The following is a 13845-nucleotide window of genomic DNA, read 5'->3' as shown; positions in this document are numbered from 1 at the left end:
GCAAGCGAGCAGTTCAACTCTTTCCTGTCTGGTTCGTCACTCTTTGAATGAACAAGACACATCTCTATATGTCCAGGTGGACTATAGCTGACATTGAAACTACTTCAGAGTTTCTGCCAATGGCTATGGAGTCGAGCGTGCTTTACGACGCACTCGTCGCTTTTGCTTCTGGTCACTTGTCACTCTCGAATGAGTCATATCGGGTCTCTGCCTTGGAAGCACACTCGACAGCGATCACCAACCTCGCCACAGCCCTCAGTCAGCCGCAGCACGAAATTTCATGGTACGAGACCAAAGCAGCAACATGCTTAGCCTTTGTCATTGGCGAAGTATGCGTGGGAGACAACGACGGGTGGTGTGCCCACCTCAACGGTGCCAAGCTTATCATCGAATCCGCTGTGGTCAACCCAAGCTCGGGCACGACTTTGCGAGGACCAGAAGTCTTCAAACTGAGCTCTGAGGGCCAGTGGATTCTTCGAAACTTTGCGTATCATGACATGATTGGCAGTGTGACTATGCGAAGGAGGCCGCTGCTGGACTGCAATTATCTGGACGGCATCACAGATGTTGTGGATACCTACCTAGGAGTCGCCACCGATCTCTTGCGCTATGTAGCTACTCTGAGTAGCATCGATGAAGAGACCAGACTCGATGTCACTCTGGGAGCCGAGGAAATGACCAGAAGAAGGGAATCGTTTCATGCCACCTGCGATGGTGTCGAGCAAGAGTTACAAGACTGGCGATGTAGGCCAGATGCTGCTCCAGAACTCGCTGCCTTGGCGCATGCATTCAGGAGCGCTGTCCTGATTGTCCTATTCCGACTGATACGGAGTCGATTAAGTTTGGACGAATTGTCTACTCGAGACGCAAGCTCTCAAGTAACAAGATGGGGCATACTACCGACAAAGATGAGGACGCAGGTGTCTAACATCCTCAGACACGTATCAGATATCCCAGTTGGATCACACACAGAATCAGCAATACTCTTTCCTCTCTTCCTTGCTGGCGGCGAGGCGACCGAGGACGAACACATGGATGCTGTCCGTGTTCGGTTACAGATGACATTGCAGAAACGACGGTTCCAGAACATTTCTCGTTCTTTAATAATATTAGAAGAGTTATGGCAAAGGCGGCAAAGCTCAGATTTGACTGAGGAGGTAGACTGGACCGACATTTTGGATGAGACTGGGGAGCATCTTCTCTTGACTTAGGGCCGGTTATCGGTACATGTGTTGATCCGTATCAGTCTACTAATGTGATAGGAATGCATAAACAAAGGCTAGCTAAATTGAGCGTGAGGTCGGCGACCATGTATAAACCACGCTCAGCGATCGATACTGAACCAATAATATTTAAGCTCACGACTAGATCTAGGGAGGCCAGGAAGATCGGAGCCGGTCCTTACCCCGCCTTAGGCCGACGCAAAGCCTCCACACACGCCAGATACGCCATGCAGATACGCCTTGAGCCCACATGATACCGTATCAGATAGTTGGCATCCAATCTCGGCCAGCGTTCAGATGAAAGCAACGATAACGATACAAAGTAGTACTCTTGGGACTAGATATGTATTGCCACTTCCCGCCGATGGTCATAAAGCTTGTCAGCTCGGGTACATCTGCTTTCAACGTCGGAAACCCTCGAGTACTACGTCCATCTCATTCTGTCCACTTGACCAGCCTTTACAAATATTCTTCAGATGGCCACCGCGTCGCAAAAGATCGTCAAGATAGCCGCGAAGCTTGGTCCAGAAATGGTATCAACCCTCAACCCCGCCGTAAACGGACTTCCATCTGCCAGCGCAGTCCTCCACCGATCACTGAAAAGCGCGCCACCACATGTGGTGTCGGCAAAGGGCAAATATTTAACATTTTCTGATGGCCGAACCATCCTAGACTCAACATGCGGCGCAGCAGTAGCGTGCATAGGATCGAACAATGCACGGGTAAAAAAAGCCATGGTTGAGCAAATTGACAAGTTTGCCTACTGCAACTCCATGTTTTTTGGCCACGAGATTGGGGAGAAGCTTGCAAATGAACTCATTCACGGCACAGGGGGTGCCATGTCGAAAGTGTACATAATGTGCTCGGGTATGCTTCTCAACCCCTTTCTAGCGGAAAGAATAACAATCACTCGACAGTGCACTAACGCTCCTAGGCTCTGAGGCTATGGAATCCGCAATGAAGATGGCACGACAATACTTCATGGAGTTGACTCCTCAACAGCCAAAGCGGATTAATTTCATTGCCAGAGAAGGATCATACCATGGCACGACGCTTGGCTCGCTGTCAATGAGCGGGCATGTTGCGCGGCGGAGTCTCTTCCTCGATATGCTGCTCCCGAACATATACAGAGTTTCGGCTTGCAATCCGTACCGCGGTATGAGCGAGGGCCAAACCGAGGAGGAATACATCGCTCAGCTAGCCGATGAGCTGGATCGAAAATTCCAAGAGCTTGGCCCCGATTCTGTTTGCGCATTTGTCGCAGAGCCTGTTGTTGGAGCGGTAAGTTGTCTTCCGTTCTCTCAACTATTATGACCTCGTTCTCATGTGTATTCCTGCAGACTCTGGGTTGTATTCCGGCTCTGCCTGGGTATTTCAAGGCCATGAGAAAGGTTTGCGACAAGTATGGCGCTCTCCTTATCTTGGATGGTAAGAACATTGAACTTCAAGCGGACTTGTTCATCACGTTGTACTAATCACTGGCATACATCTAGAGGTCATGTCCGGCATGGGCCGCTGCGGCTCTCTGCATGCGTGGCAACAAGAAGGAGTTATCCCTGACATTCAGACGCTTGCTAAAGGTCTCGGCGGCGGCTATGCGCCCATGGCTGGTATGCTTATCAATCACTGTGTGGCTGATGCTCTCAAGAAAGGAAGCGGGTAAGATCTCTTCAGTCTTCTCCTACATGTCATTCAGGGCTGACTAACCACTATACAGCTCATTCTCACATGGACACACTTATCAGGGCCATCCCGTTGGATGCGCTGCCGCACTAGAAGTCCAGCGGATAATCCGAGAAGAGGATCTCATTGCAAACGTTCGAGAACAGGGCGCTCTGCTTGAAGAGCGGTTGCGGTACTACCTAGATGACCACCCTCATGTTGGTAATATCCGAGGCAAAGGCCTCTTTTGGGGGGTAAGTCTATTAGAGCCTATTCACTCTTGACTTTCTTGAGGCGCAAACTCACAAGCTTTTCTCTTGTAGATCGAGTTTGTCATGGACAAAATTACCAAAGAACCTTTCCCAAGATCTGAGGATATTGCGAACAAAACTCATCTTGTTGGATTCAACGACTTCGGCATCAGCTTGTATCCAGGAATGGGAACGAAAGACGGTGTTCTGGGCGATCATGTCCTTCTTGCGCCTGCATACACCAGTACAAGCGAAGAGATTGAGGAAATCGCGTCTAGAACTCGAGATACTGTCTTACGAGTATTCGAGAGTATCGGAACTGCCACCCATATTTGAATGTTTAGGAGCGACTTGTCTGTACTCTTGATTTTAGATGGTATTCGGGTTTCCCCTTCAAAAATGCCGAACTCAACCAAACGACAAGATTGTCAGAAGCCCGCAATTAAGTACACTTTCACTAAAGTCCCTCAAGATGATAGGACATGACGATCGCCACCCTAGTCGACATACCAAATTCAAGCTAGCGGCGGCAGCCTAGTCATCACACCCTGATGCGTCAGCAGGTTTCTGCACACATTTCGCGCCTTGTTTATTGAGCTTACGGATCTCTGGCTTCTTTGCCCATGTTCCCAAGGCAAACAAAAACATTACAATCTTGTTCAAAACGCACAAGTAGCCACCATGAGCATACATCCGAGGTGTGCTGGTGATGTGACCTTCAACACACTCTCGTCTAACGCGTTCTCTGAATGGCCAGAGTCCATCGCCGGCATAATATGCAAGACTCCGCCCGTCGGCCGTAACAGCGCCCCGCACTTTGCGCAGTGCTGCTCCGGTACGGTCTACAATATCACAAGCCCGACGTCGCTCAATGACAAAGCGTACCCAGTCTCGTGCGCTACCTTTTGTCAAATCAGTCCGGAGATGAATGCCGACAATCCGAATAACCCCTACGGATTCAGTGACCACTTCATGTGTCTCACCGACGGCACAAGAGAGCCCTCATCTTGGGAGGTTGTCTGCGCCACGGTGACACTGTCAGGCGTGGCATGGCCAACAAGTTTTCCCAACACACCTGTTCTCTCGTGGACGACTAGGTCTTGGACGACCGATATTTACTCGCGTATCAGCGAGGTTACGTCTGTCGTTGATAGTCAGACTACAACGCCAACCGCGACGGTGACGACAGATATCACGATAATTTCGTCGTCTCAAAAAGCTTCTATCTCAATGTCTGACTCAAGCGCAGCATCCGCACCGCTTACTACAGCGTCATCAACACAAACGAGCGCGGCTGTGGTGACGCCAACGGGTAGCGGCGCCGCCGAATGCACGAGAGTGCATGCGAAACACCTCATATTGAGCGTACTGCTTCTCATAAGCGCCCTTTGTCGCGCTTAAACCTGTCACCTCGAGCGATCGAGTCAGGAGAGTTGCTGTCAAAGGTTCTGGGCACGCATTCATCAGTCGCAACGGGGTTTTCTTCGCTTATGTCGGATCTCTCTCAAGGTGATGACTCGCATTTCAGACTTAACGTCAAGAACTAAGGTTGGGGTGATCGGTCATAGTATATCAAGTGTTATTTAGTGGTCCGTGATCAATATGAGCGACCTTTGCTTGGACAACCTTGTTCAGACCTCTGGGTGAAACCCGACGACCCACGGGATAGATTAAGTCGCCAAGCTTTAAGACAAGCATTCTTCTCAGTACAAGGACTATCTATACCAGGTTGATGCTCAGGTGATCAACTCGTTGCTTCACCGCTTGTTGACTCGAATCCAGTTTGAGTCCATTCACATGATCATGAATGAGATAGGGAATGTGATATAGATTTCAATTTAATACTCCGAAAATATGACATCCATTGGGTTTTCCAGATTAATGCATTCCGTCTGGAAACCTTGGTAGGCACACACGATGGATTAGGGTTATCACATGGACAATACAACTCGACGTGATCCACTCAAAATCCAAGGGTCTGTCCGGCTTCCTTGGTCACAGCAGCCTTCACATTGGCAGATCCAAGCAGGGAGTAAGAGTAAGGAGGGCTGTTAGCATTCAGCGTGCCGACTGATGCAGTGTTTTGGCTTTCACCACCAAGCACAACATCAATAGCAACAGCATACCTATGGAGCAGCATCATCAGTCACGAAATATTACCAGCTTAAGGTGGACCAAAGTGGTTGAACACACTTACCCAATCTCCTTACTAGACTCGCTGAAGATGGCCTTCTTCCCAACATTCTCAAAGACAGAGCTCTGAATGAGAGCTTGTGCGCCCATGCGGGTGTTGAGGCCCGTATCCATTGTGTTGTAGAACTGGTTGTAAACATGGGCGGTTCCGAATCTCAACAGGGGGCCACGACTGCGAACGTTGTAGAAGTGATTGTTCGCATAGGTGACGTGGAGAGTTCCCGTATCCTCGGCGGCATTGCTGTCAGAGTGGCCAACCAGAGAGCCCTTGGAGTGGTCATGGAAGTACGTGTGAGAGATGGTGACCCAGTCAGCGGCGTGAGAGAGGTCAGTCAACCCATCATAGAAGTCCTTATCGCCGTCGCGGGTAGCAGATAAGTCGCAGTGGTCTACCCATACGTTCTTGGATAGCTGGATGGTAATGGCGTCGCCGTAGTCGGCTTCGACCTTGCTGATCTTCATGTTGCGGACGATGACATTCTTTTGACCAAGAATAGTGAGGCCGATTCCCTCGAGAGCTGTGGACGAAAAACCATGAGCTTCGAGTGAACTCAACTGAGTGGCGTCACTTACAGCTGCCTGTCTTTCCAACAATAGTTTTATCAGAGCCGACTTGAACTTTTGCCGCGCCGACAATGTTCCCTGAAACAATGACAATTCCTGGGCCAGATGCAATAGCCGCGGCGGACAATTGAGCCAGGTTTGTCACTGTGGTAGTAGTTCCCCCGGCGCCACCCTTGGTTCTAAATTTCACAGGTCAGTTCAGATTATTCAAAGAGTTTTGGTGTCGTCTCTCCTTACCCGCCATTCTGAGTAGCATAACCAATATTCGCTGCATCCGTGATAGCAGCCCTCTTATTCAAAAGATGACCGTTAGGATTCGTAGGAGTAGGCGAAGCCGACACAGCGACGGCCAGCAAGGCCCAGGACGCGAAGCCGGACAACTTCATGGCGACACAGATGAAAAAGACGAAGTACGGATATATACAAGATAAACAAATTTCACGATCTCGGTGGAGCGCCGAGGCTTATCATAAGTTTCAGGCAAACATGCGGACGTCGATCGCTTATATGCCGACTGCTGATAGACACAGTAGCATAATGATATGATTTCTTTACTACAAATCTCTCCTTACTCCTCCTCAAGTCTCAAACTGTTATGAAGCCAAGACATCCATGAGAGGAGAATATCTAGGCCGACATATTGCTCTCTTGGCATTGTGGCAACGTCTTCCTCCAATGCTAGCCGTTCCAGGACTCTCAAGATGCCCTCTTAGGTGGAATGCCCGGGGTATTTCAATTCCGCCGAATGAGACGGCATCCTCTCCATTCTTAACCATGCTTCACGAGATTCGACCATGGCTACTCGGTTGAAACGGACACTTACCAAAAGCGTAACGAACGCAACGTGAAGTCTTTCTCGATTGGTCCAGCAATCTATTCAGTTCTCTTGTCGACGGGGCTGTCGATCCCTACTCACATGCAAAAGGGTCCATTCTGCGGAGTAAATTGTTGTTGGAGGAAAATTGCTGGGGTCGGTCGCCCACTCGCCCCAAGAGAAATGGCGGGATAACGCGTGGGGGTCCGAAGAAAACGTGATCATCTTCGGGGTGCTACACTACATCGTCTCCACTTGGCCCCGGATTGATCGGGGCCGGCACGGCAGCCGCATCGGTGGATCATAATAGCGCCTATTTAGCGTTCGATTCATCGTTCTTGACTCTCGGAGTAAGACGTTCAACGGATCTAGCGCTGAAGGTATACCAAAAAAACAGACGAACGAATTTGGTAAGCAAGTCGGCGACTGACGGACAGTTAAGCTCTGACGTCCCACCAGATTGATTGTACTGCGATTCGGTGATGGGTGAGACATCCGGCTAAACTCCAACATGTGAGCTATTGGCTGGCATGATGAGCTTCTTTGGAACATACAAAAAACTTCACTTGGTGGTGTCTGAGAGCAAACGCAGCCCTCAACCTTCACTTCGGGCGAGGACGCTCACACGGCCGAGCCTCGCGGTGGTGGGCGTCTCGTACGAAGGGGGGGGATGCACGGAATAGTAGAGACTCACGGCCGAATCTGGGTAGTTGGAGACTTTTTCTGCGTCGCATGTGGCAGCCTGGACGAAGCAGAAATCCAAAAAGCCAAAATGGTTCGTCCTGCGTTCTCCAAACCATGGGCTTTGCATGTTTTCCATGTGAAATCCCTTCCTGGTGTCGCTTCCCTTCAGAATGGGCGGGAGGGAGATGCCCCGAGCACTCGCTATACTATTGGGTCCCAATCACAATGGCCAGAAGTAGAGCATGTAGCCCATTTTAGACCGTCAAAGAAGCTTTGGTCTCAGTCGTGAGGGCTGCGACCCCTATCTTAATGCTTGACTAAAATAAACCGATTGGCTATTGGAGATTCACAGCGTAGGGCTGGATAAAATTGCCCAAATCCTGTGAGAAAAGGGAAACAAAAACAAGCATTCAGCGGCAACAGGGCGGCAGGATCCGGAATGGCCTGGACTGGACTGTTCGAGCATGCCGCGTATGTTCAGGTTTCACGGCATCCCTCAACGCTTTTCTGTTTTGTTCGAGGTTGGTGCGGAAGGACCTCGACCCTATTTTAACATTCATCTCAAATCATCAGTTCGCTTGAAGTGCACCTGCGACGTCGGGTGAAGTTGCTCTTCTGGACAGCATTTGGTATTTCATCGGAATCAAGATGCTTTTCTAATCGATTCACCACAGTTCTTGGAGAGCCTGAAGGCTTCCCTATATTGCAGATGGGCTTGCTCTTTCCATTCCAGTTTGCCTTTAGAGCACACTTTTCTCACTAAACAGCCTCCTGTTCGGCCATTTTGGGATCCGAATGAATGTCACAGAACACAAGGGTGTTTCAGCTCTTAGCTTTGTCATTTCTGCCTCTTGGCTCTTCCATCGCGAGTAAGGACGGCATTTCGAGCGACTGAACTCTCGTAAAATTCAAGCTTAGCCAAGTCACAATCACGAGATCAATATTTAACCTTTTTGCAAAGCACTTCGAACCTCCAATTCTTCACGTATCTAACATCACCAATGACTTACCAAGATTGTCTTCAGGCACTCAAACGGGTTGGAGAGAATGAGATAAGATAGTCAGAGAGTCATCGCAAGATTGAAAGCTTAGCAGCTACCAGAAAGCGTGAACCACCCAGTCCGAGCCCGTGTTTCGACATTCACAGTGATTTTCCTCCATGGAACGAACACAAGCCCTCTGCCCTAACCCCAATATTTTCTGTTTCGCCGGATCCCTCTTGGAACCTGCACTGGCCTGAAGGTGAACAGCCAATGGAAGAGCTGACGTTGTCACCAGACCTCTCCCCTGAGCAGACTCGAGCAAGATCGAACGGAACTAACCGTTACCCTTCCTCTTGAACCCTTGCCAGACTTTTCCCGAAACAGCTGTTCAATTGATTCTTATGAAAGATGAAGCTACCGATGCAGGTACAAATTTTCGATTGCCAAAATTTGAAAGACTCTGTGGTCCATTAATTTGTTCTAGAAATTTTACAAACGTGCTGTTTCTCAACTGGCGGTCTGGACCAGTCGTTGGAACTGCAGCGTTCTTTCATATTTAGGGCCCTTCAGCTGGGTTTAGGATTCTATGCAATCACAGGCATATGTGGCACATGAGGAGGTGAGGCTGATACTCAGGGGTACCAAGTCTTGATCAGAGCCCTGAGCCAGGGTATGCCGACTTCTCTGAAGACTTGACTTTTCGAACCCGCCCTCTCCGACCTCACTCTTTTAGCCAACCTGAGCGGCTGTAACGGACTTTTGCGCATTAAAAGAGGGTATCCTAGCAATCTCGATCGAGATTTCGTAGATCATCACCCACTTTAGGGGAATTTCTCACAGAACTCCAACTGGGTCGTTTTAATTCAGAAGGCTGTTGGCACTTTGTCCAACCTCACTTTTGAGAAACCAGCCACACGACATTGACTCGGAAGAAAGTCAATGGATCGCGGTGCCAACTCATCGTCACCATTAACTGCCAAGAAGGGGGAACTTTTACCACCTGTTTGACACAACTATCCTGCCACCATTGTGTCCGCCTCGTCGCAGATGGGGCAGAGTGTCGTGGCATCAGTGGAGATGCTGCAATCATCTGCAAGGACTTGACATATTCAGGTCACAAGGCCAGCCACCTCGCTGAGGAAGTAGCTGGAGTGAAGGGATTCCCACACCTCATACAGAATGCCAACACCACTGGAACGTGGTACGGGACTTTTTCCGTCACCCACTTGGACTCATATCGATGATAGTCGGATCGGAAGAGCTTTTGGTCTGCTACACTTTGTCACGGAAAGACTGGAGAAAGGGGGCTGGCGCCCGCCACTATCTTGGCACTCGCAATTCAACCTCCCATGAAAGCACTTTCATTATTGCGTCCTATCAGCCTACGCATCGTCGCTGCTCATGGGCAGATGACAGCCTGGGGTTAACGGCGGATGGAGGGGACGCACAGATGAGAATCAAGGGAGCACGGGAGTAGTCATAAAGCCATCGGATGTCCGACGTGGAACCGCGTAATACTCTACGTACTCAAACTCGCAACTTTCGCAGCCGGCAAGGGAAGTTTTCGGGTTCAGAGCTCCCACATGGAGGAGGACGGGATAGAACAAGGGTATCCGAGCTTCCTTCGGTTGCGGTGAGCGAGCTAAGCACATGGAATGCTAGACAACGGTTGCAGAATATTGATGGAATTCCCACTCTTGGGGTCGTCAAACGACCTTCTTTTCGAGATTAAGCGTCGCGTGAAGGGTATTCGAGCTTGAACGGCGAGATGCAAACGGAATGAAAATAGGAGCCGTGATTTCCTCGGCGTGTGGCACGGAGCAATCGTTGAACCTGGCAATCCGTAATTTTCACAGACTGATTGACGCCCAGACGTCTAACGGAGTTGCCATTTGCACTAGGAGTCTAGTTCGCGACAGGTAAATTCTTTGAAAGTTGCCGCCATTTCTTCCGTCTCCCGCCGGTTGTCTGACAATCCACCCGAACACAAGAGCAAACAGCCACAGGTGCGATGTGATAGCCCAAGAGAGGAAGACGCTCGCGAAAGAGGGTGGTAGGCGTAAAGAACTGGTGTAGAACCATACGGGGCACCGTGCCAGGCTCTTCATTTGACTCCATCCAGTCTGCTTCTCATCCGAGCCACACCACCATCGGCTCTTCTCGACTATACGTTCGTGCGAAAACTGCCCCATATCGAATGACAAGGCCAAGACCACCGTATCGCGCAATTTTTATCTCGGACCTTTCGTTAAAGTTAGGCGATCATCTGCACCAAGGGTTAAAGGCCACCCGAAAAGCCAAAGAAATCCAGTGGTGATGGTGGAGCGATGCGACGTTTCCAAACCCCAGACGATGGATCGTCGTCCTCGGTTCTGAACCCTCCACGATTCAGCAGCACCGTCCGTCCCGATAACCGGTGACGCGCCGTATTTCCCAGCCCTCACTTCGTCTCATTCGGCAATACCAGAGCCCTGGCGAGGAAAACTGGGCTGGTGCCCCTCAGCTCAACTCATATTATCTGGAGTTTTAATGGGTGTTCTGGAAGTGGCAGCTTAGCGTCTCCCGATCTTTCTGGGATCTAACTCGAGAGGTCATAATCGTGAAGCTGTCATACAAGGATACTGCAGTCGACGTGTCAAAGGTGGTGCACTAGCGCCTTGGGTCTCCTGAGTTTAAACGTCGATGATCCCAGCTCTGAGCCCGTATTAACGCCCGGTTTTATAACTCAAGACCCCAACCACACAGACGCCGCAATGCCTCATTTGCCTCAAAATTGGACCTCGTTTCACCCTGTCCCTTCAGCCCCTACGCACTTGAGTTGATTTGATCCCATCACTTTCAGTCTGATTTTGACGTCACCCGTCCGGGATCTCGGCTTCACTTTCCCCCCATATCCCTCGCTCTCGCCGGGGCACGCCAGCAAGCCTTACCCGGCCGCAAGATTCGCGTGCATGAGATCGGCTCTGGGGTAATCCATGACTTCCGCCCTCCGCACTGCCCGATGAGCCGACCACTCACGTCCGTGGGATCGGTGACCCCCGCGGGCCAGAGGCAGGCAGAACACTCTGGGAGCACTCTACGAGGATGATGGAGGCTCAACGGTCCCCTGTCGAACCTCCCCATCCCACCATTGCCTATTTCGCAATCCAATGTCCCCGCGGTCCTTGTCGAAACTAAGTCGGTGGCTGATCAGACGAAGGAAATCAAGGCCTAACTAACCGAAAAATGCGGTGACGTCGAGGTAAAGAGAGGGCTGGTTGGGCATCCATTTGAGTTTGAGAGCAGAGGTATATTATGCCTTCGGACACCTTCGGAACACGGGATCATGGTGCCCTTCAAACATCAAGCCCACTTGAAGACTAGACGACAAGACTCAAGCTAACTCGAGAGTCGGACATCTCTCAACAACGTTTTCACGACGGCAGACTTAACTACCCAAGTCCCCCCCGGCTCTATAATACTTCCTTCCTCGTCTCTGCGTTTGACACGCGACTTCGATCAAATCATGTCAGCCCAGCAGACAGGAACACTCAAGGCAACTGAGGGTGAACCCTCTCCAGTATCACCAGCAACAGCAGTCGATCCCAACTCCTTCTCAGACGACGAGAACCCAATCCAATCACCAAGATTTGTACCGTCACACTCCCAACAACCTTCAAGAGGCGGCTCACGTTCGGTCCCTCTCCGTCGCACAAACACCCAGACACGGCAGAGGGAATCAGTAGACGACCCCTTGCCCACCGGTGTCTCTACAAAGTCCACCCGTCCACTGAAGGACAGCGCCCGTTTCGGGGATTACGACGACGATTCGGAAACGGATCGCTACTGGGGAACCAACGACCGCCATCCAGACTATAGCGGCGGGCGTGCACCTCGAACGCGCCCTCCCCGCGCGCACCTTAACCGTCCTCAGCCGTACTTCAACTACGACCCCCAAACGGAGACCAAAGACTACTACGAGGAGACCCGCTCCTACGAGCCCGGTGACTACGGCGGCAGACCGCCCTCGCGCAGGATGTACGACGAGGAGATGGCGGGATATCCGCGCAGCGGTGTCGCTGTTCGCAGCACCAATGGTGAACAGGCTCGCATTGACTGGCACAACCTGTCCAGGGAAGAGAAGGCTCAGGTTATGCGCCTGCCTCTCACCCAGTGGATGAACTCGGACTTGAAGAACCACTTTGTCGCAAGTCTCGGCGAGCTCGTCGGCACTACCATGTTCTTGTTCTTCGCCTTCGCCGGTACAGAGGTTGCCAACATCAAGTCCGCTTCCAACAACTCCAGCAATCCGTCAGACAGCAATTCTACTACTGGAGCTTCCACGGGTTTCAATACCGGCACTCTTCTCTATATTTCCATCATCTTCGGCTTTTCTCTCATGGTCAACGTCTGGGTCTTCTTCCGCATCAGCGGTGGCTTATTCAACCCAGCCGTTACGCTTGGCATGCTTCTTGTCAAGGCCATTCCTGCATCACGCGCCGCATGCTTATTCGTCGCTCAAATCTTGGGTGGTATGCTTGCGTCTGTCATTGTCCGCTTCCTATTCCCCGAGAACTTCAACGTCCGTACGACACTTGGCGGCGGTGCATCACTGGTGCAAGGTGTTTTCATCGAAGCCATCTTGACGGCCGAACTGGTTTTCACCATCTTCATGCTCGCCAAGGAGAAGCACAGAGCCACTTTCATTGCTCCCGTCGGTATCGGCCTGACGCTCTTCATCGCCGAGTTAGTCGGTGTTCAGTTCACGGGTGGTTCGCTCAACCCGGCACGAAGCTTTGGACCCTGCGTCATCACGGCAACCTTCGACCCTGAACACTGGATTTACTGTAAGTTTTCTGTCTTTTTAAACTTCTTCTACCTCATGACTAGCGGAAAGCTAATCTTGATTGTCTTAGGGGTCGGGCCTTTCCTTGGCACAATTATTGCTGTCGTCTTTTACAAGTTCATCAAGACCTTGGAGTATGAGATGGCCAATCCCGGTGCAGACGGTGACCCTGAGAATGATCCTACTCAAAACCCCGCGAAGCTGGCAGAACTGCGCATGTCTCGCACAAAGTCTGCCAAGCAAGGTTGAAACCAGACAATTAACGACAAAGAAACACGACAGAACCGGCACGATAATGAGGGAGAATTTGATGTGGATAATGATGATTTTTGATAATGATTTGCAACGTGTCACCAGGAAGTATTATCTCCTGGCAAAATGACGAGAACGTATTTCTCGCGATGAGAAACCAGAGTAAGGGGTGCCGCTTGACAGCTGACACTCACTTCGTGCTGGGAAATGAACATAGATCTGGGTTTTCTTAGGAAACTACTTTTACGAAACAGTATGCTTTGGTTTCATAGCCTCGCAACTACATAGATCGCTATTGAAAGCGGCTCATAACCGATTACTCAATTCCTCTAAGAACAATTTCTCCTCGGGTGTGATGAACATGTGTTCTGGCACAAGCACTTCCCCGGGCCTC

General features: G+C 50.7%; 4 protein-coding genes across 4 annotated transcripts; 3 read left to right on the top strand and 1 right to left on the bottom strand.

The window, feature by feature from the left end:
* Positions 1-76: 76 nt before the first annotated feature.
* N0V96_001400 (uncharacterized protein) lies at positions 77-1211 on the top strand (the record flags this gene model as incomplete). The annotated part of the gene is made up of 1 exon (XM_065756223.1): positions 77-1211. A coding segment is annotated over one exon (1135 nt), but the record flags the coding sequence as incomplete, so codon positions are not given.
* Positions 1212-1957: 746 nt separating this feature from the next.
* N0V96_001399 (uncharacterized protein) lies at positions 1958-3472 on the top strand (the record flags this gene model as incomplete). The annotated part of the gene is made up of 6 exons (XM_065756222.1): positions 1958-2090; positions 2158-2504; positions 2564-2651; positions 2717-2882; positions 2941-3139; positions 3209-3472. The coding sequence occupies 6 exons, from the start codon at positions 1958-1960 to the stop codon at positions 3470-3472; spliced, it is 1197 nt and encodes a 398-aa protein (XP_065615462.1).
* A 1627-nt stretch (positions 3473-5099) lies between these two features.
* On the bottom strand, positions 5100-6279 carry N0V96_001398 (uncharacterized protein; the record flags this gene model as incomplete). Its single annotated transcript, XM_053191963.2, has 4 exons — positions 5100-5262; positions 5334-5847; positions 5903-6072; positions 6131-6279. The coding sequence occupies 4 exons, from the start codon at positions 6277-6279 to the stop codon at positions 5100-5102; spliced, it is 996 nt and encodes a 331-aa protein (XP_053050571.2).
* A 5600-nt stretch (positions 6280-11879) lies between these two features.
* N0V96_001397 (uncharacterized protein) lies at positions 11880-13448 on the top strand (the record flags this gene model as incomplete). Its single annotated transcript, XM_053191964.1, has 2 exons — positions 11880-13200; positions 13270-13448. The coding sequence occupies 2 exons, from the start codon at positions 11880-11882 to the stop codon at positions 13446-13448; spliced, it is 1500 nt and encodes a 499-aa protein (XP_053050572.1).
* Positions 13449-13845: the final 397 nt, after the last annotated feature.

This window comes from Colletotrichum fioriniae (assembly GCF_027942845.1).
Source record: "Colletotrichum fioriniae strain IMI 355084 chromosome Unknown scaffold_1, whole genome shotgun sequence".
Lineage (NCBI taxonomy): Eukaryota > Fungi > Ascomycota > Sordariomycetes > Glomerellales > Glomerellaceae > Colletotrichum > Colletotrichum fioriniae.
Note: the sequence above shows the minus strand (reverse complement) of the source record. Positions and strands in the feature narration are given on the sequence as shown.